The sequence below is a fragment of the Rhea pennata genome, chromosome 4 (assembly GCF_028389875.1).
Source record: "Rhea pennata isolate bPtePen1 chromosome 4, bPtePen1.pri, whole genome shotgun sequence".
NCBI lineage: Eukaryota > Metazoa > Chordata > Aves > Rheiformes > Rheidae > Rhea > Rhea pennata.
Window position 1 is genome coordinate 2,318,415 of NC_084666.1, and position 27,568 is coordinate 2,345,982.

General features: G+C 38.3%; 1 protein-coding gene across 1 annotated transcript in view; it reads left to right on the forward strand.

Moving 5' to 3' along the window:
* Positions 1-24,679, forward strand: part of ALMS1 (ALMS1 centrosome and basal body associated protein) — a 71,888-nt gene extending 47,209 nt beyond the window's left edge. Inside the window, exons 10-20 of the mRNA XM_062574487.1 lie at positions 729-854; positions 2,425-2,595; positions 6,217-7,394; positions 10,497-10,611; positions 12,058-12,312; positions 13,471-13,715; positions 14,899-15,082; positions 15,293-15,356; positions 17,840-17,926; positions 18,852-18,951; positions 24,293-24,679. Of these exons, the coding sequence (XP_062430471.1) occupies positions 729-854; positions 2,425-2,595; positions 6,217-7,394; positions 10,497-10,611; positions 12,058-12,312; positions 13,471-13,715; positions 14,899-15,082; positions 15,293-15,356; positions 17,840-17,926; positions 18,852-18,951; positions 24,293-24,337 (2,570 nt within the window). The 3' untranslated portion in view covers positions 24,338-24,679. The remainder of the gene's footprint in view (positions 1-728; positions 855-2,424; positions 2,596-6,216; positions 7,395-10,496; positions 10,612-12,057; positions 12,313-13,470; positions 13,716-14,898; positions 15,083-15,292; positions 15,357-17,839; positions 17,927-18,851; positions 18,952-24,292) is intronic.
* Positions 24,680-27,568: the final 2,889 nt, after the last annotated feature.

Consider the following 27,568-nt stretch of genomic DNA (forward strand, 5'->3'; position numbering starts at 1 on the left):
TAGTCAAAGTAATTTGTTTGCACAAGTATTACGAGAAAATATGCACACCAATATTATCACTAGAATAAAATTAAAAATACAGGACTCTTAATCCTGTTGGTTGGGGGAATGCACCTGCCACACAGTTGTGATCCATGCTGATGTTTTTTAGAGGTATTTAAAATAGTATGAAAGTATTTAAAATGGTATGAATTGAGAGAACATTCTTTCATTGCACTGGAGTGTGAAGATACTTCATCTACCTGATGACCTGTTGTCTTTGCTATTAGAAGCCAGCTAACTTTCTGGTCCTTTTGTCCTGTGGAAACAGAAAATCCACTGCTGTTCTGTCATAACAGCACACTGTGTTTATTAACTTGAGAGACAGAAGTTCATGATAATTTAAAGTGTTTTCATTAAATGTGGGTCAGCTGTGTGGGTGTGTGAACTAAATTTTTAAAATTAGTGCATGTCACCTTAATTACAAATCTGATATTGATCTTTGAAAATTATAGATTATAGGTATGATTTTTAGCTGGTTGGTAAACCTTCTAATAAATAGGGGAGTGTTCATTAGATAATAATTTTCCTATAGAATATACTAATTAATAAAATTGTATTTCTCTAGGTTTACCCCAGAGAACATCATCTGCAATCTCCTTGGGTCTTGATCTACTACCTTTATCTTCTGTTGCATTAAAGGATTAGAGCCTTATTTCCCTTAATTGCTTTGCCTTCCATTCCTGCAGGTCAGCCGTTATTGCTGCCATATAAACCTTCTGGAAGTACTGAGATGTATTATGTTCCTTATCCAAAGGCAGGATCCAAAACATCTCCAGTTGCATCAGAAGTGGCTGTTGAGAGCTCGCACTCAGGTACTTAGATCTTTGAATACAGAATGATATCTAAATATATGCATTTTATATCCAGAATTTTCTCAGCTGAGCTCAGAGCTGTTCTGTCCTACCAGTTTAGATTAAGTACACTGATGTTCACACCACTTTATAACATAAAGATCTATGGATCTTTCTTTGGTGAAGGTGAGTTTGGTACCTCATTTTGTTGACAGTGAGAAAAAAAGCGAGGCTCAGAATGTCTTGTAGATTGATAATTCTTTACTTTTTCAATGGAATTACTATTCCATTTGGACTCTTTCATATCCCTGCCAGTTCTCCTTCCCTTCAGTTCCCTACTTGCTATTACTTTCTACCATGTTCTTGCTTTTTCTTTTTTATTTGGTAAGTGTGTATTCTGAAGCATTTGCATAATGTAATGTGAATTTCAGATAATAACTTTCTTAGTACTGAAAGTTGCTTTCTTTAAACAATATCATTCATAACTGTGGTTTCAAATGCACATTAAGCTCCCCTCGTTCCCTAATAAAAAGCTTTTCTTATTAAGTGGAGGAAAAGATGATCTGTGATTCTTTCACTTTTACCTCTTATTTTTTAGTTCTTTCTCTATATGTAAAGAATATGTTGCTTAAGCATTATAGGCTTCATTTTCAAGTTGTTTTTGATCAGAGCTTTTTGACATCCACAGTTATTTGTAGATAAAACTCATGATCCTGACAAATGTGCCCCAGGGGTGTAGGTTGATGAGAGGGTGACAGGAAGTGCACAGGTTAGTTGTTCTTGCCACAGATTGTGCTTGTAATTATTTATGTGTCTGTGCTCATTACCTTTTTCCAGTCTATCTGTTTTAATACAGTTAAAATGAGACATACGGATGTGATGATGTATCTGTGACATTTTGCAGGAACTATGGTGCTAAATGTAAAGATATGTTATATGGATGAGGCAGCTCAAGGTTCTAGAAAATACACAGCAGAACTAAAAAATTTAATTTTTAAACTCCGTGCTGTGGCAGGGAGGATTCTTAGTTCAGTAGCTGAAAGAAATTGAGTTAAGTCCGCTGAATGTAACCAGGTGGTGTTGATAAGGTTGCTAAATCAGTTAGATATCATTTCAGGTTTCTAACCATTAGGAGACGAGAGGTAATGCTAAGGGAGCTCTACCATTATTGTCTAGAATTCTTGTTTAGGGGTTAATCAGGTCTACTCTACTCTTCCAGTTTTCTCCATTGCTATTCTGAGTTTAGAAAATAGCTATTTACATCACTCGGTGAAAATGTCTGGAATTTTAATGTGAGTGGAAGGGAGTCTGGACTTTCAAAGTTCTGTGTCTGACTCCCTAGTTGATTTGTCTAATGCTAATTTTATTGTTGTCTTCTCTGCTCATTAGTAGAAAAGGTAAAAATCGTATTTCTTGCTGTTAGTCATTAGAATTTCTCACTAGTCATTGTGACTGTTGGTTGGCGAATGTATTGCTACTAATAGTTGAATATTAAGCTTCATTTCTGGTATTGTCTTTGTGCAATTTGTGTGTGTATCTATCTTTCCTGCTTCCTCTTTTTACTTGTAACTATTGCTTTCTTTTTCTGCAGGATCAAATGATGCTATTCCTCCAAGGTTTCCAGCAGATGTACTTGGCTTAACGGATGATAATCCTCCAGACAGTACAGCAACTAAGGAAAAAGAAGGAATCTATAGTAAGAGGGTGAAGCCCAAGCTAGCCTGGACTGACGAGAAAATGATACCTGTAGAGGTAGCTCCAGGTAGTTAAAGTGTGTGTTCAGTTTTATGTGCATTTTCATATGCCTGAAAGAAGATAGAGCAGAGGAACTAGATTGCAGGATCGGTGACTTAGTCTCATAATGTTGCTGATACTCTGCCTCAGGGTGATAAATCTAACTCTTATTGTTCTCTCTTCCCCTCCTCTCTCCCCCCCCCCCACCCCCCCCGCCATCCTAAAATGCTGGGCGTGAGTACTTGCTAGCATTCTAAGGGCCCTGGCACTTAACAGAGCCTTTGTAGGATGTTTTAAGGCACTCAGTATTAAGTTTGTGAAGTGCAAGGTCGTCTTTAAGTTTTGAAAATGATGCAAATATATAAAACAACAGAAATCTCATGATAAATGCAGCCGTCCCACCTACCTTCATTTATTTGATAGGGTTTGTGTTGTTGCCCACAGATACCTTACACTGATACATTGCATCACAAGGTATCTCTGTAATGTTGATATTTTACCTGAGTCTGTTCATTTCTTACTGAAACTCTTTACCTGAGTCTGCTGTCTCTTACTGAGATAGTTTTAGCCACACCATGCCAAAATCATTAACTATTTCTGATGGACACTCTTAAACCTCACTCTGCACTTCTGAGTGGCTGATAAACTTCCTCTATACTGAGCAGGAACAAGGATTTTTGTTAGGGTTGGTGAGAATTGCATCTCCTTGTTCCTGGGCAGGAGGAGGAAACTAAGTAGGAAACTGCTGAGTTGTTGCCATCTCCCATGTGGAATTAATAACTGCATCTAGAAAGATGTTTATAGCACTGTACAGTATTTTGAAGTATGTGCTATATTAAATAAAGAGTGAGCAAACTGCTTGGAGGTAATATAATTATGGCTATTAATGAGGGATGGGACCAGAAAGATATGATCAGCATAATGGATTCCGAGTTAGAGAGTTCCCATTCTCTTACAGGCAGTCACATAAGTAGTTTCTCTGGATCCCATTTATTTTTCTTAACATCACATAAACTTGTTGTATGAAGATACTTAATGAAATGGATTTTTGTGGAGTACTTCAATATGATTATTGTTGTCCTTTTTAAGCAAACAGCTCAAGATGCTTGGGGTAAGATCACTTCATAGAACTGAGCTGATGTATCCATAGAGACACCTTTTGATGACTTAACCCCTTCTAAAGTGAAGAATTATTCTTTGAAGCTTTTCTCTTCAGAATGGAGACTATATTTCTGATACTCCCAAATGATAATTTAAAATGTTTGATTGCATAAGATAGACTGAACTTTATATTACTTCTTGTTTTACTTTTTCGATAAGTGTTCAGGGGAATCAGTGGTGAGTTAGTGCAACAGTAAAGACAATGTTGTCTTAACATAGTTTTTCTAATAGAAAAAATAATTCTCTGTGAACATTTATAAAATGCAAGGATACAGAAACAAGAAGAGAAAGACGAAAAAAATGCTTTTCTTCATTTGCTGTGGGTAAGCAAATCAGAATGCTTGCGTCATCATGGTTGAGCTGAAGAAAGTACATGTATAAAAATGAGCTTTCAAAACAAGAATCTGTGATAAGAAACAAAATACCATGTTGGAGTAGAGATTGATAGATACCTGTCTGTCTGAATCCCCTGATAAAAAATGCAACAGGAACACAAGTGTTGATACAAAATTATCTAATTGTGTCCCTCTGTAGCTATACTGGTCTAAAATCAGGGAAGGCAGGACTTTTAAGTAGAGATAATCTTTTGTTAGACCAACCAGTATAGTTAGAAGGTTAAAAAAAACTCTCTGAAGAAAGACCAGGCTTGGATGTCTAAAATCTTCACTGACTTCTCCAACTGTATTTTTAGTTGGTCTAATAAAAGATTGCCTCTACCCACAGAGCTTGTCTAGAGGCTTAAATTATGCAAGTTATGTATTTTTTAAAAATGTTTCTTTATAGAAGCTTATTTTTTCCTGTTTGCATTTCTTCTATTTTGTTGATAATTTTATTAAAATACAAAAATAGCAAAAATTCTGCATATCGTTCTCAAGCCCAATGTCATTAGTCAGAAGGATGTGGAGGAATCTTCTTACATGGGTGTATAAACATTGACCTTGTATGCAAAGACAAATTCCTCCAGACCTAGTTTAATTAACTCTGAAACTGGAGGTGCTATTCATAATTCTGACATGACACTGACGTGCCCCAGTTGAGAAGGGGAAAGGAAGATATGCATAAAATATAAGGAAAACCGATGACAAATTAAAGGTAAGTTTTATGAAGCAGTGTTAACAGAATCAATTGACACAATTTTATAGTAACCCTTCTTGTGCTTATCTTGCATCATATTTTCCCATAGGGAATTTGAGGGTTTTATAAATAGTAACTTAACCTGTGATTTTTGAAGAGGGAGGGAAGGAGGCATTTTCCTCAGTGGGGTAGGGAGAGGTGATGTTGTGAGACTTGCTCATCACCCTTTGGTAAAAGCTATCTCAGAAAAAAGATGTGATTTCTAGTTCCGTCTTCATCCATAGATCACATTCTCAGAGTGAAACACGAGAAGGCTGCTTTGAAAGAAAAAAAAAAGAGGGGATGTTGCAAAGCTAGAGGAAAATGATTTGAATGTGATCCCTGCCTTTAATAGAATTTGATTTGCATTTCCTGACAGCTCCCCATTACTTAGCTGTTGTTACCATTAGTAAATGGACTATACCATTTTGTGTTCACTTTTTAGTTTAGATTAATGCTATTATTATCTTACATTGTATCTTTAAACTACCTGTTGGGTAAAATGGCATAGGATAAGGATAGCTTGCAATAAGCATAGGGACTTGGGAAGTCCTTCTGGTACTAACGGCTATAATTCTGCTTTGAGCATTTATGGATCCTTATACAATTAAGTCCATTATACAAAGAACGTAACATGAAACATGTACCGCATATTGCAAATGATTTGTAAAATGATTTCAGAGTATGCTGCTAGCACATGCTACCTTTGTACTTAACACATGCCTATTACAAATGAATGTGTAATTAGGTTTCTATGTATCATCCTTTGTAGTTTCAGATAGTAGCATTTTCTGGAAGGATTTCATTGCTACTTTCAACTAAGCTGTTTTATCTGATGCTAAAAGTGAAGCAGGGTTGGATCTTGCCATCAAGATGCTATCAGAGATCCTTCTAGGAATTGTGCAGGAAGTGATATTGGTTGTCTTACATCTGTAGTCCTCTTCTGAGTTAGTTAGGAAGTAATGTTCTGGTGTAGTGCTAAGGGGCATTGGTACTCCCAGGACATTTATCTGAAGAGAGGCAAATGGAGTGTGACTGCCTGTCACTGACTTTCCATAAATAGAAATAAAGACCCATTCCAAATTCTAGCTTAAGTAATTACATACAGCATATCTGTAGATTTGGTAGGATAAAATATTCTCTTGGATTGCTTGTGGCATGTGATAGAAAATATTATTCATGTGCTGTTAATAACACCGATACTTTATTCCAAAGATAATTGCATTTTTGGAAAGGGGAAGATGATTCCTGTTTTTAATCTCTTTGAATGGCTGGGGAGTCTTAGGGTGAATATTGCGCTGTTTAAGATTTGCTGTTTGCTACTTGCTTGTATGTAAGGGAACAGAACACTTTTTTTTTTATTTCCATTTTCTAGAATGCACAAATGATTTGAAATCTGTAAAAGCCACTCATTCCACCTTCAGATCAGCACAGTTCTACCTTCATCCTCCAATGCCTATGTATGACAGCGAGCTCTCAGAGGAGTATTCTGATACTGGACGTGCTAGACCTTCCTCAAATGTTTTCTTCCAGAACTGGAAATATGCAGATCATGATCAACGTGTTTTCTCTGCTCATCATAGGAAGAACGGTGAAAGTGAATTCTTCCCACTAACTGCAGAAGCAGATTACAGCAAGAATGAGGATATAAGAATTAGTACATCTATGGGGAATGGAACTTCAGGGAAGAAGCTATTTCAATGTAGCAGAAAAGAAGCAGAACAGAAGGAGGCTAGAAATTATCACTTACCATGCAGCCAAATGACTCGCTTTAATGAGAGTTTGGAGACAGACCTGCCAGTGAAACAGAGAACCCATTCCACTGATAGCTTAGATGACCTCTGGACTAAGTTTTTGGAGCGCCAGAAGAGACACCAGCACCATGATTTTAGGAGTAATGATGAACTATCCCTTATTGAACGCCTTGATCGGTTGGCTAGAGTCCTTCAGACTCCCATTAAGTATACGCTGATACCTAAAAAACCTGAGAAGAATGTTTCTGAAGACCAAATTAAGGGAAGAAAGCAGAAGAAAATATGGTGTCAGGAAAAAAACGCATGTGAAAGTATCTTAGAGCCTAATGCAGCATATGGTGAAGAAAGACCACTTATCAACCATGATAAAAATAGCTTTGCTGAGTTCAGGAAAAATAGGGCAGGAGAGAAGACTGTCTGTCACATAAATAAAATTTTGGGGCACCAGCAGTACTTGGAAACTCTTAGTGACGTTTCCTCAGATACAAGACTTAGTAAAGATCACAGCACTGTGATCAGTTCTGTCACCTCTGAATCTGATGTGGTGACCCAAACAGAAATGGAAACTGCTACTCAGGCTGAGGTGAGCAGTTCCATTTCCACCATTGACACTGCCAGGCTGATCAGGGCTTTCGGGCATGAAAGAGTGCGTGTGTCACCAAGGCTTTCCCAACTCTATTGTACCATCAGTCAGCAGAAAAATCGCTCTGAAAAGTGGGACAAGTGGAGCAGCAAAGCAATGGATGTGAAATACCCTAAGGTGGCTCCTGAGAGACACAGGAAAAGGAAAGAGATCCAGGTATATGACCAATTAGACCATGAGACAACTTCAGCTAATCTTTTATGGATACTCTTAAGTTGTATACAGGAGAGTTTGTTATTTGGAGAATGATTAACATTTCCAAGAGAATGTTGTTTATATGGTAGGCTTGTGTCTTTGATTCAAGTAGCTCAAAAGCAAACCAGGCTCTTTGCCCTTCTAGGTATAAGGAACAGGTTAGCACTGGACCAGGTTGCCCAGAGAGGTTGTGGAGTCTCCTTCTCTGGAGATATTCAAAATCTGCCTGGATGCAACCCTGTCTAACATGCTGTGGGTGACCCTGCTTGAGCAGGGGAGTTGCACTAGATGATCTCCAGAGGTCCCTTCCAACCTTACCGATTCTGTGGTAAGGAGAAGATCAAAATCTATCACATCGTCAACTCTGCTTTCTTTCCTTTTGTTTATATTTGTCTTTTGTTCCTCTTTGTCTGTCTGGGAGGTAGTCTTGGGAAGCAAGAGCTTACTGTGATTGATTTCTGATTATTCAAAAGGTTCTATTTTCTAGCAATCCTGGAGGCAGTGGTGGTAAATGAAAATTAATTTCCTGAAAAGGGACATTAGCATGGATTTGAGACTTGTAATAAGTTACAAAGTTTTGGTATTTTTACTAGAAGTGATAGTGTCATCATTACTAATGGATGTTCATATTTCTCTGAAACAAGTCAGTTTTTTATAGAAACAACTAAAATTCAGTGTTTGTGCCAAGTAACTTACTGAATGCTTGCTTGGGGGAAAAAGAAAAGACCTTTCAAGGCTAAGAAGTCTTTCTTTTTTAAAAAAGAAAGAATTTATGTTGAAATAAAATTGTCATGCACTTTGCCTACAACATCAGGACAATTAATCAGAACAGTGACCCCCTAAATATGACGTTATTTAGAAGATTATTTTATTCCTTTTTTCAGTTTTCACTACTAACCTTGCGATGTCCACTTAGGCCTTGGAGAAGCAACCTCTTGTTGTTTTGCCTTTTAAAGTCACCTATGAGACAGCAGTTTCCAGTATTTCTTACACTAGAAAAAAAAATTTACTATTCCTTATTCCAGATGTTGCTTTGAACCTGTATGGCTTTTAGAAAATAGTACTTATCTGCTGTGATTTGTTTTGGTTTGTTTGTTTTTTAAACATGTTAAGAGATATGATCTACCTCAAATAAGGATGAGAAAAAGTTAGTGGCAAAAATGACAGGCTTCATTTTAAAATCAAAGCATTGATAATTTCTGTGATGCTTAGGAGAACAGAAATCCAGATGTTTTTCTTTATTTGCAAATATCTGTGGTTCAAAGACAGATTTATTTATAGTAGGAGCCCTACTGCTAGAGAAAATACTGCACAAATCCTTCAGGCTGCTGAAGTTACGAGACTGTTGCATTTTGTAGCTCGATTTTTAATGAGAGCCTATTGTCAGCTCTGCTTCCAGAAAACTTGATTACAGCTTTTATTTATAGATGCTGGACCCATCCCAGAAGAGTTTTTAATCTATTCCAGTTTGTTATTTCTAAAGCACTCTTCTTACTGCCATCTGGTAGCAGGTACAAAGCTAAAGGTTGTGCTATTTAACTACTGAAGGGCTGTGAAAGCATTGCACTGAATATTCTAGTCCAAATAGAAATATGCTGTCAATATTCAGTACCGAGTGGCTGCTTATATTTATTTCTGTTTGACTGCTGATATGCATGTGCATGTAAATGGGTTATCTGTTTTTTTTTTTCCTTGCTTTTTCTTCAGTATTCCCTTTTCCTGAGTGCATATATTCAAATTTGCTCCTCTCCTCTGGTAGGAGCTACATGTTTATTACATCCGTCTCATGCACTGTACCAGAGCTGCAGTAGTTTTATAGAAATGAAAAACAGTTAATGGCAGTATGTTTGAGAGTAAAATTACCTTTCTTTAATGTTGAAATGAAATTGTTCCTCATTGAAGTGGTAATAGCAGAGGTTCAATAAAAAGGTAATAAAAAAAGCTGCTGTGCATTTCCATCATTACTTGCTTTATGAGTTACTAATAGGATACTAATTGCTATGATGGCGGGCGGAAATCTGTTTCATAATTAAAAATGAAATTCTGCAGCATCGCAGAAATTGGTCTCTGCCACAGTGCGTGGCACTGATTCGAAGCCTGGGGAAGCGCTGGCAGTTAGTTGCTGTTCACAGAGTGCTAACCCTCTCTGTGCCAGAAAGCAAAGCTTGTGGACTAGATGCGTTACACTTGCAGAGAGAATATATTATGTTTTAAATGGCTATAAAGTTATTATATCTCATAACGTTTAATTTACCGAAGTCACGCTGTCTACTCTGCAACTGGAACTTACATTTCTACGAATGGTGGAGATGGGAAACTTTTTATTTTGCCTAAGCCATGCTCTTACCGTGTGACTGCTATTTCTAATTTCTGAGTTTAATTTTATCTATCTAGTGAACTTTGTGTAGTGAGGATCACAAAGAGTGCGAGAACTTGTCGTGTTTTGAAAGGACTTGGTTTTTTCGTGCTGCTGATTCAGAGCTCAAGTTCATGGTGTGCTAGCAAAGCAGCACGTTGGTCCTTACAGTCAGTCCCTCCCTCCCATAACCCAGCAGCCTTTTAGATGCTTTTGATTTGAGAGGGTAGCAATACTGGATTTAGAATTACTGGATTTAGTTTAGATGTTTGTTCTCCTTCTAAAAGCACAGGTGTTTTAAACTTTGCAGTCTTTCACAAAAGTGCAGCCAACAGATGATCTTGCTACAGCAGTGGGTTTTTGTAAGAGTCTGTCTTGACAGTCCGTGCTGTCCCATGAACTGTGGAGGGTGCTCAGCAGCTCACAAAATCTGATCGCAGGGTAGCTCTTCTCTACGGAAACCATGCGCTCTTCTTACTAGGATTGGGTGCTGAAAGTGAGTTAGCGCGTGAGGGTACAAAGTCAAAGCTGGCTGTTTTGTGGAATGTCAGTAAGAAATACTGAATCAGCCTGTGCTAAATACCTGGGTAATTGTTAGAGTCAAAGTACTGCAAGTAAGGAATGAAGATCTTGCTGTTTGAAACCCACTTTTTGTTCATTTCAGTTACGTTTTCAGGAATTTCTGTTCTTTTGTGTGTTTTTTCTAGAAGGCAGCTTCTCTTTCACCAGATCCGGCTTCTACTAGCAGCGGTTCTTGGGGGCCAAGCTGTGCTCTTAGTAACAAGCGACGGATACGGATGTTAAACAAGGCTATCCAAGCAGGTGAGTTTTTGTGTTCCAGACCTGACTTAGGTGTATTTACTTCTGCCTTTGATCTCTTTGGAAACGTTTCTCCAAAGTCTGTTGTATATTTCTGGTGATGAGTAAGTATATTCAGTGTTCTTCTAATTCACTTCCAGACCTTTTTTACAGTAGTGTTATGCTGTATTTGGATGAGCCATTGCCTCTTCTTTCCTTGTCTTCTGGAATACTAGCCAGTTTTCTCACTCACTTGTAAGTTTTGTTAACCTAGACTTCTAATCTGCTTCAGTGGGAAAGGTGGATTCACTGCATTTTATTTTATTTTATATGTATTGTTTTCTATGACAGATATTTATCTGTTACTCAAATAATATATTTTGTAGGCATTTTGTATTTTCAGAAAGCTAGCCTGTGATCACAGAGTTTTATACTCTTTTTTAAATTCTTCTTGGAAATATTTTGAATGTTGAATGAATGTATTAATTAAATATTTTGAATGTCTACTTAAGACATGAGCCGATCCTTTACCAGTGCAGTCCTGCATTCAGTCTTTTTCTTCTGGTGGCAATTTTCAATTTCTCAGTTTCTTCATTTACATGTCAAGTTCCCATCGTAGTGTTGTGTAACAGTCTCATTTTATTCGTCAGTATTTTATTCACAGTAATGAGTTATTGATACCATGTGAGAGTGAGTTGCACGAGAGAAGTATTTTCATGACTTGCTTTCAAAATCACATTATGGTTCTTTTGAATATTAGTTAACACCTTCCATTTTATGTTTCTATTGAATATTTTTGGTGCCCTGGACAAACTAGTGTTTTGGAAATAAAGTCAAGTCTTGTACGAGGGTTTCTGGACCTGTCAATCTACCCAGTAAGGCCTATAATTGAAATTGTACAGCTGTATACTGGCAGCCATGTAATGGCAGAGCTGCTATTGTCTTTCAGGAGCAGGTCAGAATTTGGCTTTTCAGACTTCTGCTTAGATTCCTAGCAAGGGGGGCACTTGAAGTTTGATATCTTCTTCTTCACCCCATATGTTTTTTATTTCGGGGGAACGGGACGAGGCTGAGATCCATTCAGTTTTATTCAGCTTATCCTATAGGATCTATCTTGTGTCTTTTAAATTTGTGTTGAATTTGAAGTGGAAATATTAAAAAAATCTGATTTTTCTGTATCCCATCCTTGAAAGACATTCTTCAAATGTGAAGTAAAGATTGAAGGTCATCATTTGCATTATTTTTGTCACTCATGCTGATGTTGAAGTACTTCCAAGGAATGCTTTATTTTTGTCAGATCTCCTAAGGTAAAAAGCACTGGTTTAACACTAAACAAGATTGGAGATAAAGAACTATGGCAGTGGGCTTTTGCCTTTTGATTAAAAATGTGAAGAAGGATTTTTTATTTGTTGTAATATACTTTCACAAGTGCTCTAGAATAAGATGTAACGATTTTATTCTGAATTGCAGGAGACTTGGAGATTGTGAACAGCGCAACTAAAAAAAACACTCGAGATGTTGGTGTGACTTTTCCAACTCCAAGGTCTAGCCAGCCAAATCTACGGCCACGGGAACCCTGGCATTGTGTCGAAGATGTTTTCAGAGAGTCAGATGGAACGGTCACGGATCATCAGGTACCGGGAAACAAGGGTAAACAGAAGGGACAGCTGGGCAATCTTCTCATGGAGAAAAAGATGAAAAGGAGCAGGCTGCATTTGCCACAAGGTTAGTCCAAAATGTGCTTCACCTATAGACTGGAAAAGTTGTATATCTCAACAGCAACCAGCAAAATACATGATCAAAGTTGGCTAGAACACAAAGTAATCGCTGTTACTTGTGTTGTCAGTTTTTACTTGTTTTTAATCAGTTAATTTTAATCAAAAGCACTTTGTCAAGTGAGTTTTTTTTTTTTTTTTTTTTTGTTTTTTTTTTTTAGTTCTTCCTTGTGATGGCATTTTCAGTCTGGTTGTTAGATATAACCTAGCCAGTGGAAGTGGTAAATAAGAGGCAATGAATAAGGCATCATGTAGATACTTATTTTTGGTGTGTAAATATGAGTGGTTCTGTTAAACTTAGTGTACAGCTGCTCAGTAACTTGACTTACTGTTTCATGTAGTGAGGTTTCATACAACAAGTATTTTTTAAGGAATACTTGAATGAGGAAAAGATTGTGGTACCAGAAGTACTAGACTTGTCTTACTCCATTTAGCGAGGATTGTATTTTTGGGATGATGAAATGTTGCTGCCTGTTTTGTGCCTTATTGTTGTGGCTTTTATTGTTTTTTCTCTCCCTCTCCCCCACCCCCCAAATGTCACTAATTAAATGTTTTCCTTAGTCGTCATTGTTGTAGGGACAAATCATTCTCTCTCATACTAGTCTAATTTAGAAAATATAGAATATCTCTATTTAGAGTACAGGGCGACGTATTCAAATCCCATTATGTATGTAAACTGAGTAATCTGATTTTTGTATACATATTAAACACTTGGAAAATGTAAAGCATTTGCCCTTCAAAAATATCTATACAGAGTTGCAGTTTAGGACATCACAAAAATTTCTTAAATATGTTATTGCTGATAAATAACTATTCTTTCTATAAAGAGATAAATTTGCAAACTAAGCCATTTTGTGCCTTTCCAAATGTCTTTTTTGGTAAAGACTTACTGGTTTTCTGACACTTGGCAAATGGAATCTTTTGAAATTGCCAAGTGTCTGATACAGAATCCCACTGGAATTTGTGAAACTACTGAAGTGAGTCTTTTTTACAGTGTTAAGCATTATATTCAGCCAAGATCTTGAGCATGAAGGAACATAGATGGGGATGGAAAATGGGAAGCGTATTGTCTATGAATCTTGGTTTTCTTCTGTGATGTCTTTAACAGGAATTTCTTGGCTTGTTCCAGCAGAGGATTTGAAATCTGAATCTAAGAAAGAAAACTGTTCCAATTCCTTTTCTGGTCCTGGTCCATCTTGGTTTGAACCACTGACCAGCACAAAGCCCTGGAGGGAGCCTCTCCGAGAGAAGAATGGGCAAGAGCAGCAGCTTAGCAGCTTGGTTCAAGCAGTGGTTGCGGAAAGAGATGCTGAAAACAAATCCCCACGGCCATTTGTGAAGCTGACGCTACAGGTAAGGGCAAAGTGTGCTGTAAGGCTACTGGGTTGTCACTGTGAGTTTTGGAATAATGCTGAATCTTGTGGAAACAATTTTTGATCCTTTTTTATTATTTTACCTTTGTCATAAGAAATCAACAAGATAGAGACCACTCCTGTTTAAAAGGAAACAAAACAGCTGTCAGTCCTGCTTGCTTGTGGTCACCTGGCTATAGTATGATAATATGTAGGATTTGATCTAGTATTTTAGGACTTAATGGCTTTAAGAACTAGAGAGAATGCAGCTGAGGTGGGTTCAAGTTATACTTGCTTCCTTGCAGGAATATTCCTGAATGAAATAAATAGTGTGTGATAAAATGGGATTTAATTCATATAGCGCAAACTGCGTGTGTGTATGTGGTACCCTCACTCACTTATTGCAGACCAGCTTAGGTGTGCTCACTCCAAGTACTGGTGGAAAAATACAAACGCAGTGTACAGAAGTACTTTTGAAAGAGACCTACAGCAAGTGAAATCTAAGTTAGCATAGTGTAACACAACAGGAATTGTTCTGTAAAGCAAAGCTGTTGGTGATGAGTACCAGATATCCATGCTGTATGTTTTGGAGTTCTGGAGCTCCAGTCTGTTCAGTGAACTGAATCCCTTTTAATGTCTTGGAGTGCATTAGGTGCACTTCTGGACTTTCTTTAAGTTCGATTGTATCTGCTCATATGCTCAGAGATGTCCCTGTGATGGGAACCGAAGTATGGCAAGTGGGCATATCAGGAGATGGCTTTCAAAATTTGACTTCTGCTGCAGCTGAAGCTCCAGTACTGACATGGCCAGTGCTTTATAGTGAAGGAGATGGTATTGTATTACAGCACCTTTTATCCTTTGTGCCAAGCTTTGTTTAAACATTACTGTGCTTTTCTGAAGAGAGGTTGTCCCTTTTGCTAATTATTTTGGCTAATTATTTTTTCTTCTCAATTAGTTTTCAGATTGTTGACAAGTACTTTGATGTTAAGATCCCTGAGCATCTACCCAGCCTTAAGGATGCAAGATTTTGTATTTTATACTGAATACTACTTTGAAGTCGTCTTTTCCTCTTCCCGCCCCCCACCATGCTTTGATAATAGTGTTAGATATTTTGATGAATCTCTTCCAGCCCTAAAGGGAAATTTTGGCCATTTTAAACTTTGTTTTGTGTCATCTTGTCTTAGGAGGCCCTTGCATTGCATCGCCCTGATTTCATCTCCCGCTCTGGAGAGCGTGTAAAGCATCTGAAACTTGTAATGGAGGAAAGACGGATGCAGAGTGTATTGCAGTGTGAACGAGAACACCTATTTAATCCTCCTGAGGAAAAAAAGGGCTATAGAAATGCAAGTTGCATACTGTCTGAAAGAGGTACTTCATGGTTATACTGTTTTATATTCTATAAAAATTAATGGATTTCTTCATTATGCTTAAGGGTGTATATATTTCTAATAAAATGACAATTATTTACCATTACTGTCTATAAGAATCCATAACTTAAAGGAGTGTGATTGTTGCAGTAGTATTATTTGTGAGAAATAATTTGTTCACTGTTTTCTTATCTCAAAACTTTGCGTTTAGGCTATCTGATTAGACAAAAGAGAAGAACAATTCCAAAGAGTGAAATGATTCAAAGATCCAAAAGGTAAGGTTAAGAAAATTTTGCTTCAAATAGTTAAGCGACCTGAGTAAATGGGCAGGAAAGGTGGGTGAATCATATTTGCAAGTAAAAAATTGGGCATTGGAGATAACTCAGCTTTTTCAGGGTAAGATGTAGGCATTTTTATCAGAGGAAGAAAGCACCTGTTAAGAAAATCATAGAAACAAGACTATTTAAAAAAAAAATCTGTAACTAGACCTGCATATTTTGCTGCAGTATCTGCAATCCAAACACTACTGCTGACTGTCCAAGTTGTGAACCCCCAAAGGAGAAGAAAGATGGAATACAGACCATGTGTATGGTGTTAAACATTAACAAACTAGGTAATTAATGTTGGAAATGAGCTACCATTTCTCCAAATGAAAGTGGCTTTTATATAAAGAGTTACCCATAAAGGAATCCGGAGACTTTTAACACTGAAGGAAGCTACCTTGCATTAACTTTTACTTTATGTTTGATTGAAGTAATTGTATATAAAATGCACTGTGTACTTAGCAGTGTATTAAACATTTGGCTTATCTGTGCTACAGACAGAGTATGTGAAGATAAAATAGAAGAATGGGATTTATTGCAACTGGATTCTGAAATGGTGGAGGAGACGAGAGGAAGTGGTTTGGAGGGCTACTAGTTAGAAAACTGCATAAATACTAAAAAGTAAGTTAGGGGCTTCTGAAGTTGTTTCTGATAGCCTGTAAAAAGAATACCAGTTGTAATGTCAGTTATTTAGCATCAAAGCAACAGCAAAGGCCAAGAGCGTGCCCTGAGGCAAGGAACGCGTAAAATTTGGATTTCAGCATAAGCGTAAGTGCTTTATTAAACCGATGTCGTGGAATGTAAGTGAAGGAAAGGATTTGTGCGATGTGAAAGGGATGACAGTGTGGCCAATAGTTCCTAAAAAAATTCTGCCGACTTGAGGAGTGGGTCAAGAGGAATGCCATGAAGTTTGATGGTGACAAATACAAAGTCTTTCCCTGGGACAGACCAACTCCATGCATCAACAGTGGCTGAGGAGAGACTGTCCAGGGAGTAGCCCTTCAGAAAAGGGTCTGGTGGACAGCAAGATGAACATGAGGTGACAGTATGCTCTTGCAGCAATGAAGGCCAGCCACATACTGGGCTGCACGAGTAAGAGTGTAGCTGGCAGATGGAGGGAAAAGGTTATTCCCTCTGCTTGGCTACAGCTGGGTCCTGCGTGCTGTTCTGGGCTGCCAGTATGGGAGAGATCAACAAACTGGCATGTGTCTAGTAGAGGCTATGAAGATGGTCGGGGGCTAGAGCACAAGGCATGCTAGGAGGATCTGGGTATGCTTGGTCTGGGAAGGCTGAAGGCAGGGATCTGCAGTCCTGTTTCACTGCCAGAAGGAGGATTTCAGGAAGGCGAAGTGAGGCTCTTCATGGAGATGCGTGGTGAAAGGACAAGTAGCAGCAGTCGCACGTTACAGCAAGGGAGAATTCTGACTAGAGAAGGGGAAATCAGTTTCTCGCAAAGAGGATGGTTAAATGCTGGACAGGGGTCAGCAGAGGTAGTGGAGTCTCTGGCCTCGGAGATAGAAGTTGACTGGACGAGGCCTGAGCAACCTGATCTAGTTTTGAAGTTAATCCTCCTTTGAGCAGGAGGTTGAACTAGCTGACCTACAAAGGTCTTTTCCAACCAAAGTTATTCTGTGATCCTACAAAATACACGTTGGAATAGGTAATATATAAAATAAACCCTTTAATATGTTATATATGATAGGAGACTCCAATAAGGATGTTTGATTTCAATAGCATTTGGCATTTAAAAGTGTTTTTAGGACATTAACAGGTGACAGAAGTATAGGATGTACACCAATTCCCTAAAGAATGCATATCCACATCTTTTAACTGAAATGGAAAGATTTTTGAGTCAGGTATTTGTACTGTATAATCGATATTATCTAAACTCGTGTATTTTCATGAACTCTGATTTCACAATACCAAAGTCAGCAAGATTTCTATGGAGACTGATACAGGCAGTTGCGCTCTTTGACTTTTTTCTTATGTTGCTGTTATACTCTGACACTCAGTTGGAGCTAAAAAGTGATTTATTCTTTACTATTCTTTTGAAATCTACACCTATAATGAATACAGAAGCTTTTTCTTTTCCTCTGTAAGTGTATAAAATGGAGATTCTCATGGCAAATTAGCTACTGCTAATAAAAACGATTTTGAATGAAGTTAGATGCGATTCTACATTGTCCAGTTCTAACTCTAAACATCTCTATAGTGGGATGAATCAGTTAATTTATCTTTATCTAAGGGGTGCCTCAGAGTGGTGGAAGCATTTAGTGAATGGTGAGATGACAGTAAAACAAACGCTGAAATCTTTGAGGTATCCCCCCAACACCCAGTAGCACTTTTACAGACCTAGCACCCTCTGCTGACTTCCAGCAAAGCACAAAAGTAGTGAAATAACATTCAAAATGTGATCTATTTCCTCTTTTCTGTAGAGGTAATGCGGACAGAAACGTTTTTAGAAAAGATGGCCTTCTAAAAGCAGCTGCAGACAGAGTAGGAAAGCAGGGATACGCAGGAAGGTAGGTCACTGAAAAGAGGACAGCTGCCATTTTTTAGGGTGTAACGTCAATTGTCTGTATAAATTCAGTATGAAGTGGCCGCCTATAGAGTTTCCTGGTCTATTTGATGAGTATCAAATCTGTATGTTAAGAATGGAGTTGAAGTATGATCTGTTGTGTTTTAAATATTCTGGGGCTGGAATTTTGAGCGTGGTTCATTTCCCTTTCCCATGAACTGTATTCTTTTTGAAGCTGCGTGGTTCTTGGCAATGACTTGATGAAATTAGTAAAGCTTTATGATATTAAAGGAAGCACTAGAAGATATGGGGAAGGCAATATGAGCCCTGCTCTGCCATCCTTGCTAGCTGCTTTCTTCAAATGATAGCATGTAAAACAGATGAGTAGTGTGCTAACTCTCTACTGAGCACCACTCACCTTTTATAGAGTTCAAAGTATCTTTTGTTGTTTGGCATGGGAATAGTTCAGGAGTGGAGAAGACAACATTTGAGCATAAAAGATTCCTGGATGACTTGAGTCAGATTATTCTTATGCCAAATGTACTACTACTTATGAATAGATATGTTATGCAGAATCGACATACCTTTAAAACAACAGGACTCTTCTGTACTGATGATATTGAATCTTTATCTTTTGCACATAGGAAATCATAGCAGCTGTATGGTCATGTTAATGTCCAAAGTGTTACTTTTAGAAGGGTGCTGCAGCAAGAAAAAGGCATTATGGGATGTGGGAATTTCCGTTGTCACAACTGTTATGTATTCCATATTTTCTGTGTGTGACACTTGTAAGTCCCCAACTAAATTTTTCTCTGATGTGGTAGGCTAATATCCTTTACAGAATGTGAAGTTAAAACAGAGGATATTCTTAAGTTAATAAATATTTTTCTTCCAAGTCACTAATTTTGACCTTTTGTATTTACATTAAGGATATATGAGCAGCTACCAGAAGTGCAGAAGAAGCGAGAGGAAGAGAAGAGAAAATCAGAATACAACTCATATCGGCTAAAAGCACAGCTTTACAAAATGGCAAGTGTTCTGGCAAGCTACTTACTCTGGAATATGTTAGGTTTTTTTTTTCTTTTCCTTTTGGTTGTAAGCCTTATGAAATTAACATTTAGTAAATATTATATATTTGTTTTGAAAATTCTGGTTGAGTAGACAGTGAGGTGAATTGAAAATAGTCTGAATGGGAGAGCTCAGAGGGTTGTGCTTAGTGGTGCGAAGTCTGGTTGGTGGCCTGTAGCTAGCAGTGTCCTCCAGCAGTCAATACTGGGTCCAGTCTTGTTCAGCTAACTCATCAATGACCTGGATGAAGGCCTCAGCACCTTACTGATGATACGAAACTAGGAGGAGTGGCTGATACACCAGAGGGCTGTGCTGCCATTCAGAGGGACATCAACAGGCTAGAGAGATGGGTAGAGAGGAACCTCATGAAGCTGGAGAAGGGCAAATGCAGGGTCTTGCACCTAGGGAGGAATAACCCCATGCGCTAGTACAGGCCTGGTGCTGACCTCTTGGAAAGCTGCCCTGTGGAGAAGGACCTGGAAGTCCTTATGGATAACAAGTTGACTATGAGCCAGCAATGTGCCCTTGTGGCCAGAAGGCCAACAGTATTCTGGGGAACATTAGAAGGGTGTCATCAGCAGGTTGAGGGAGGTGATCTTGCCACTCTGCTTGGCCCTGGTGAAGCCTCACCTGGAGTAGTGTCAAGTGCTGGACTGCCCAGTACAAGAGGGACATGGAACTACTGGAGTGAGTCCAATGAAGGGCTACTAAGACCATTAGGGGGCTACAGCAGCTCTCATATGAGGAAGGGCTGGGAGAGCTGGGACTGTTCAGCTAAGAACTGCTGCCACTGCTCTTCCTCTCTGGCCAGCTGACTTGTGTATCATTTGCCTTGTGTGTGTGTGTGTGTGTGTGTGTGTGTGTGTGTGTAAGCTCAGGTTTTATGAATGACAAGAAGATTGAAGAGCCCTGTGCTGGAGACTCACTGGGTTAATCATGATGAGTTACAAGGAAGAGATTACTCTGTTCTTCCTTCCCATGCATGTATCTTATTATCTGATGTTTCTGTGTAACAAGGAGTTGCAATTTGTATACATTGAGTGATGTGATAGATGTACTGATCCCACAGAGGAGGTTCATTAATCCTTTCTGCCCCCTCTCCAAGACTGAGCAATGTGTCTCTCTCTAAGCTCTTTTAGGTGTCCATACGTTTAAGCTTCCTATTAAGACCTAATAAAAAATAAAAGATCAGAAACAGTGATTTGTAATACAAACACTGAGATTCTAATCTGGCTTTTCACTCCTTTACTAATCCATATACCATAAAACGTAGCCTCCTAGAGGAATTGCATTATAGACATGGGTGCTTTAAGGACAAGAGTTAAAAATGCCAACTGATCTTTTTTTCTTTCTTTTCTCTTTCTTCCCCGCCCTCTAGATTTTAAGATTACACTTCAGTTTTAGCATTGCAGCTCTTTCCTGGCTGAGATACCCACCAGAGCAGGAGTAATAGGTTTAGTTATTTTTGGGAACAGCAGTAATCAGATCTTAAAGCTAAGGGCTTGTAGCACGATGTATTATCCAGAATACCTGCCTAATCTGATTGTGGGTACTTATTGCTAGGATTACTTGAATTTGATGCTATACTTTTGCAGGGTGTATTCAGAATCTTTTTCACTAGCCTGTGAATCTCAGATGTCAGTGCAGTAAGGTCTCAGAGTTAATGAATGCTAGCAGTCATAGACTCGAGGTAGCATAGTCAGCTGGAAGAAGAGAAGGAATCTGATAGGAAGTTCTTTATACAAGTGTGATTTTGATTCAAAGAGGGATGATGATTCATTAAAGTGAACATTGTAATCTTTTGTTGTCTTCCTTGATGATACAGAATAGCTGTAGTGAGTAGCTATAGATATAGTGAATGTTTTGTTTAGAATTTTGTTAATGTATGTTTGAGAACCTAAGTTTCTAAGTGGATCTGATTGTGTAAGCAAAAACAAAATATAGTTTTTTTTGTGGAATAGCTCCAGAGATGAGAGAATATTAGGAGAGGAAAGCTGTTTTTTTTTTTTTTCCTTGGCAAAAACTACATTAATAACATATGTAATTTAGGGGGTGTTTTTTCAAGTGATCTGTAGCACTGTACCCATGCTGTAGTCTGAGAATCACTAATAGTTTGAAAGCTAGTTAAGGCAGGTGTGCAGGCCTTGCAGTGATGGATCTTGCTGTTGAGGTAGTCATGCTCACCAAAGGCCAACTTGTGACCCCCTGATCTCGAATAGTAGATCAGCACGCTAGAGCAGATCCTACTTTTATTTTAATTGTAGTAGTCTGGAGAGGTTTTGTTGTACCTTAAACAAACCTAGTAGGGGACAATTCTTGGACAATTCTTTCGAAAATCGTTGGGCATCTATCTAGATAAAGATTGAGCCATGTACTAATATTTTGGCTTACTCTCTGCTGTGTAGATGCTAATACCTGGTAGAGGAGTGCTAAAAAAAAAAAAAGGGTCTGGGAAGGTGGTGATGTCTTAAATGGCTGCAGCAGTTTGCTTAGTGAGCAAGAGAGTCTGAGCACGTTCTCCTCTCCCAGCACCGGTGGCTGACCTCCTGTTACAATAATGAGATGTGCTTGTATCTTCAGTCTGTTACAACTTGGTTACAGTGTAATGTGGCTTTGGGATGCTGGTGGCTTCTGTTCCTGTTGCTGATACCGAAGGAACAGGTGCATAAGAAAGCAGAGTGAAATTTTACAGAAATTATAGTTTATCTTTGCAACCAGAAACTTTTGCCTGCACTCCTTAAGGAGAGTCTTCATCCCTACCTTTCCTGTCTGAAGACCACCCGGCTTCCCACTAGGCGTATACCTCGCTAATTGCAGGAGGACTGGCTCTGAGGAGGGGGTCAGGCAGCAGTGCAGTGTGCGTGCTGTTTCCCAATGGCTTGGAGGGATCACAGCCTGAGGATGCAGCAGTGAATTGAATGTGTGCACGCACAAACACACTCATGTCTGTATGAGCACGAATGTGGACACACAGTTTGCTGAAATATACCTTACAAGAGAGCTAACCGTGCCGGTATTCAGAGGTATGTTAGTTATCGCTGCATACTGATATGCGTCTGCAAAATTCTTCTGAAGAAAAATAGACGTTAGCTTCTTAAAAACGTATCTTGAGCAGAAAACGAAGCTGCTTGTTTCCAGTGTGAGCAATAACAGCTCTTGTGTGGGGCAGACTGCTCTCTGGAGGCAGTGGATCTCTTTTCATTAACTAGGGGAAAGCAAGGAAGATGATATCCTTGAATTAGTGTGCAGGCTGAAGTGGGATGAATCTCTGTTTGTTTGACTCACAACAGGACCTAAAGTTAATGAATGTGTTTGACCAAAATTCACTTAAATGCTTGTATAGGAGCCCTAAGAAGGAACTTCCATCGGTGCTTGTTTTGATGCATCAATGTGTTGTGGGGCATTGCAGTATAAACTGAAGAGAGAATGAAATAGCGGTTTAGCACTGTTCATTAAGTAAGGAAGAATCCTCTGGAGGAAATAATACAAGATCATATCCCTGAAACTTGTCAAAACTCATACACTTAAAGGTGGCTGGTAGAGGTTCAAAGGCCACCTTAATTTTACAAATTGTTAAATACTTAAATTTGCCATCTCAAAGTTATTTTTATCACAAGATGCAGTAGTTGGTTTGGGCTGGTATCCTATCTTAATACTCTTTTGCTTTTATATTTTTATTTTCAAATAGAGCATAAAATTATACTAGCTAGATAAGAGAATGTTACATGTACTCTAATTTTGAAAATTGTACAGTCGAGGCAGATTTCTGATCTGGTGGCAGCATGAATCAGAAGGAACTCTTGCACCCTCAGTGAAATTAAAATGAGCTTTGACTTTAACAGGTTTACACATTGATTCTCTTACTGAGGCTTTTCCATTAGATGCGATCCGTTTGCCATTTTTGTAAGTAGGTAGCATGGGAGAACCATCATAAAGGAAACATTTATGTATTTTCCCTTACTCTCTAAAGAAAAAACATAATGCTAGTATTCAGGAGCAGTGAACACTTTTTAATGACTACTATTACTACTACTGATGGGACATCTCCTTGAGAGAGTGCCTGCAAGATAGGGGCCACTAGGTGTCACTGCTCCAAAGGGAAAAGCACGTGTTTCTGGAGGCAGCAAACTGAACTGCATTTTGCTTTAGAATAGCTTTATTTTTTAAAAATCTGTGGGTCCTCCCTTCTCCTTCCCTGCAGCCCCACTCATATTTTTCATCCTATCAACAACATTATTATTATTATATTATTTATTTATTATTTATTATATTATTATTATATATTAGCAACATCAGCCTTTTGTTTCATAGTTGCTGTGAGTGAAGGAGGGGAGATGGCATCTACTTGCTACCTGGGGTCACTCATGAGATGGCAAAATGGCTCGCGAACCCCCAGGGCTGTTTGGAGAGTCTGTGGGATGGGGCGTGTTGAAATCCTCCTAAGGCTTCACGAGTGTAGGAGTCACAGAGACCGGTTCCAGACTGCGATCAATGTCAGCTACTTTTAAAAATAATATACTAATAAATATAAAGATACACAAATTTATATTTACATATATATACACACACTGTATAGCATATACGTGTATGCTGCGTACTTTGCGGATGTGTGTGTACATGGTGACAGAGCCATTATGTAGTGATACCTCCCATGGATTTCTCCACTTGCTTTGTAGGGTTCTGAGGTTCTCAGCATCATTGAGCAGATTACACATTTTGCACAGTTTAACTGAAAAACGCTGTGACTCTTCATACCAATAGCCCTTCATTTCCCTTTCAGTCGTGCCTCCCTCCCACCCTCCACCATAGCAAAGAGACCCAATCTGTTCAGTTGTTTATTGTATAAAGCACTTTCTGTATCATTTATCATCCCTATTACCCTTCTCTGCATCTCTTCTAGTTTTTCTGTACCTTTCATGAGAATGTATTGCAAAATGGGGAACAAGAGGCTCAGGCAAAGCTCAGAGATTTGTATTCAGAAGGTGAAGAGACCCCTGCATCATGGTTCCTTGGGGAAACGGTCTGTCAGCTGATGTCTAGTTGCTCTGTGATTCTTTGAGCCTATTTTCTGACCACTTCCACTGAAGCCAGTACAGGCATATCCTGGTGCTTTTCATACTGATGAGTGGGGAAGCAACTGGGCTGCATTAGCTGTCCTACGTTATGTAAACAGTCATTTCTTTCTGCTGTGTTATCTGTTGGTATCTTGTTTAGAAAACTTATCAATGATATTTTAATGCTTAATGTTTTTATTCTTAGAGGATTGATACTGATATCTGTCACTTTTGTTTTTATATTACAGAAAATCACCAATCATGTCTTAGGAAGGAAAGCACCTTGGAACTGATAAGAATTTCATATTCAGACAAGAGTGTATTGTGCTTAGTAAATATACAGTGTCTTCCTCTGTAAAGGAGATTGTGAAGCAGATAATGCAGTAAACACTTGTGCAACGTATGCTTTGTGGTGTTTGATAGTGTCATTTTTGTACTACTATAATCTAGCCATATTTATAAAGTGCTTTAAGGATCAGAGATTTAATGTGAATGAAAGTCTTTTTAAGTAAATGGCTATTGTTTGTAATGTTGTTGTGCACATCCGAGCAAATGAGATTTGGAAGTGTTTTGTTCATGATATGTTTATAATTACCTGACTGGAATAACTGTTTTATATATTTATTATGAATTGTTTTTATCAATGATTTTTTTGTTTTTTATTTCCTGTTTCAATGTAGAAAACCTATTTGTACTGTTTTGTATTGCAAAAAAAATAAATAACATCAAATCAGTTTGTAGCAACTATTGCAGGAATTGTGTTCGCTATTCATATGGACAACAGCTGAAGAATCTGGGCTGTAATCATCTCTTAAGTTCTCTATTGGATAGAATACAAACTTACAAGGTAACTAGCAAAAGCTGTAAAGTTGGACACATTAGCACCCGAAAAAGTAGATGAGTCATGAATTCCATTTGATATTTGCATGGTTTGTTTGATTGTACATTCGATTAGCACCACAGTGGCAAAAGATGAAATACAGAGATAAAGATTGTGGTTCTTAGTACTACAAGCATGAAGATGATTTAATTTGCTTGTCATGGTAGAGTGACATATGATGTATAAACAGGAAAATACACTTGAGGAGAACTTAAGTATGCAAACAGTGTTTTGTTCTTTTCATACTACCAAGTTTTCTGTAGTTAAGATCTCCATAGCATTTTAATTCAAAGAACACCTCTAGTGGTACATCAGCTTTGGCAAGGAAGACATTTTGACCGCTTGGGTTTGTTAGGAATTTCATGGAACATTTTGTTTAGGCCTGTTGGCTGAGCCATCTGGTGGTGGCTATGTCCCAACTTTGCTGATTACCCTAAGCATTTCCATTGGGATGTAATGAATCAAATCTTCAGTTCATGGGAAATAATGTAATTCCTTTGAAAGTCAATGGAACTAGACTAAATTACCCGAGACGTAATACTTTTCTAACTGTCCTGTACTAGTGATAGCACATACTGTTAAAGCAGCTGTTATATACTACCCCAGAGTCTGAAGAAAATAAGAAGATGTGACAATGTGGCTGTGCTGTATTTATCAGAGTAGCATAAAAGTATTGTTTTTTAAAAAAACATACAGATTGTAATATGTTGGAAAACCGTATCTGGTCTGGCCTCAGAAATACTAACTTAAAAGAATTGGTTGAAAAATTGCAGTAGCATATGACTGTGATAGATGAGTTTTCAGATTTGCTTGGATCTTTAGGGCGTTCCACTTTTCAAAATCTGTTTTTACTTGTTTATGCCTTCAACTGACTATTTCCCTTGGGATCGGTTTGTACGGAAGTTGCTGCTGTGCCTTTAAAATGTTCTTCTGGGGCTAGAAAGCTAGTTTTATATATTGCTGAATCAGAAGATGCTAAAGCTTGCTAGTACTGAAGTTTGTCATGCCAGTTCCTCTCATATGCATATGAATAGATTTTTATTTCCTCGTGATAAGAAATTCATCTGTGTTGGAGTCAGTATGACAAGATCTTGTCTTACTGAGTACTCATTTAAAACCAGTTAGCTTCTTAAATGTACTTTTAAGCTTTCAACAGATGAAAAACCTCACTCCTAAAAAGCTTAAGGGCCCTGGTGATGCCTGAAATTCAGATAATACATTGGATAGTTGTTTTTATTTAAGTCCGCGCTGCCAATGTGTTGTTGCCTAACAAAAATAGAGGTCAATAAGCAAATACAATGCAGATAAAGAAAGGCAGAGGCTATCCATTTAAACTGGTTCGAGTTCCCATCCTCGTATAAGCAGAGACAACTACACATTTTAAAACCTTTAAAAACAAAGGAAGAGCTGCTGCAAAAGCTTGTTATAATCTTGTTTTAAAAAATATTTACCAAGTAATCTAGCAATCACCGTTGTTCTGTAAGTTGTTAGAGTTTCAGCTTGAGAGCTTTAGCAGCTAACAGCCATAATTCCTCATTTGGTAAAAGTAACGGAGCTTTTTTCCTTCTGGCTAGGGGAGAAGTGGTTTTGGTTCAAGTACACTTGAACTTAATCTTCAGATCACGTAGACTAACATACTGCATTTGGATGTTTTACACTAGTCTTGAGCTGCACAAAGTTTATACTTTGCTTTCTGAAGTGTTATAAAGAGAATATTCCCTTTGTTTTGCCCAAGGCGGGGAGCAGGAGGTAAGTCTTGTAGAGGAATGTTGTGAGGTTGTTTTATTTTTCTCCTCAGAAGAGTGAGCACTCAGTATTCCCAGTGAAATCGGGAGGAACTGCAACTTTTCAGAGCTTCTGAGTGTTAGATCCTTTATGGCCAGGTTGTAAAGGAAGAGAGGCAGATCATCTCCTCAATCCTGTGTTCTGACAGCATTTCCATCTATCCTCCACTTGATTCCTTCATGAAGGATGCTCGGGAAGATGACTCATATTCATTCCACTTTAGGATTCTGGATTATCATCAGGTCAGATAAAGCTTGTGCTGGGTGCAAAGCGTCCAGTGTTTATAGTTCTGTGAAAAGAGACTGTTGAAATTTGAAGTCATTGGTTCCAACACGCAAAACTTCTTTCCAGAGACTTCGGAAATTATGCTTGCCTTGTGTTGATTTCAGAATGGAGTCATCTTTTCTTTATCCACTGCTATGCAAAGACTTTGGGAGTAAGTTCTACCAATCTTTGAGTGTTTAAAGAGCACAGAAATATTTCTGTGGGACCTTAGAGGAGCAGGCTTTTTGTTTTAATTTAATTAGAAATGTTCTTTGGTATGCATTTGCCATGTTCCCCCACAACAGTTATTGTGCAGATGTCAGATAAGTGTGTGTGGATCTTGCTAAGAGGCCGGTTATCATAACTGCTGTCTCAAAAAACAGCAGCACAGTGTTCTGACTTACTTTTCCTTTTTTTTTTTTTTTTTTCATTGACTCCAAAACCTGAAAGCAGCTTTGATCTAGTACTATCATCGTTTATACTTTGTTCATTGACGAGTTAATATAATGACTGGTATTTGACTTTGGATGTCTGCAGATGTACTCTCTGCAGATTGGCGTGGTGGTAGGAATTTGGATATGTGGTCAAGTTGACA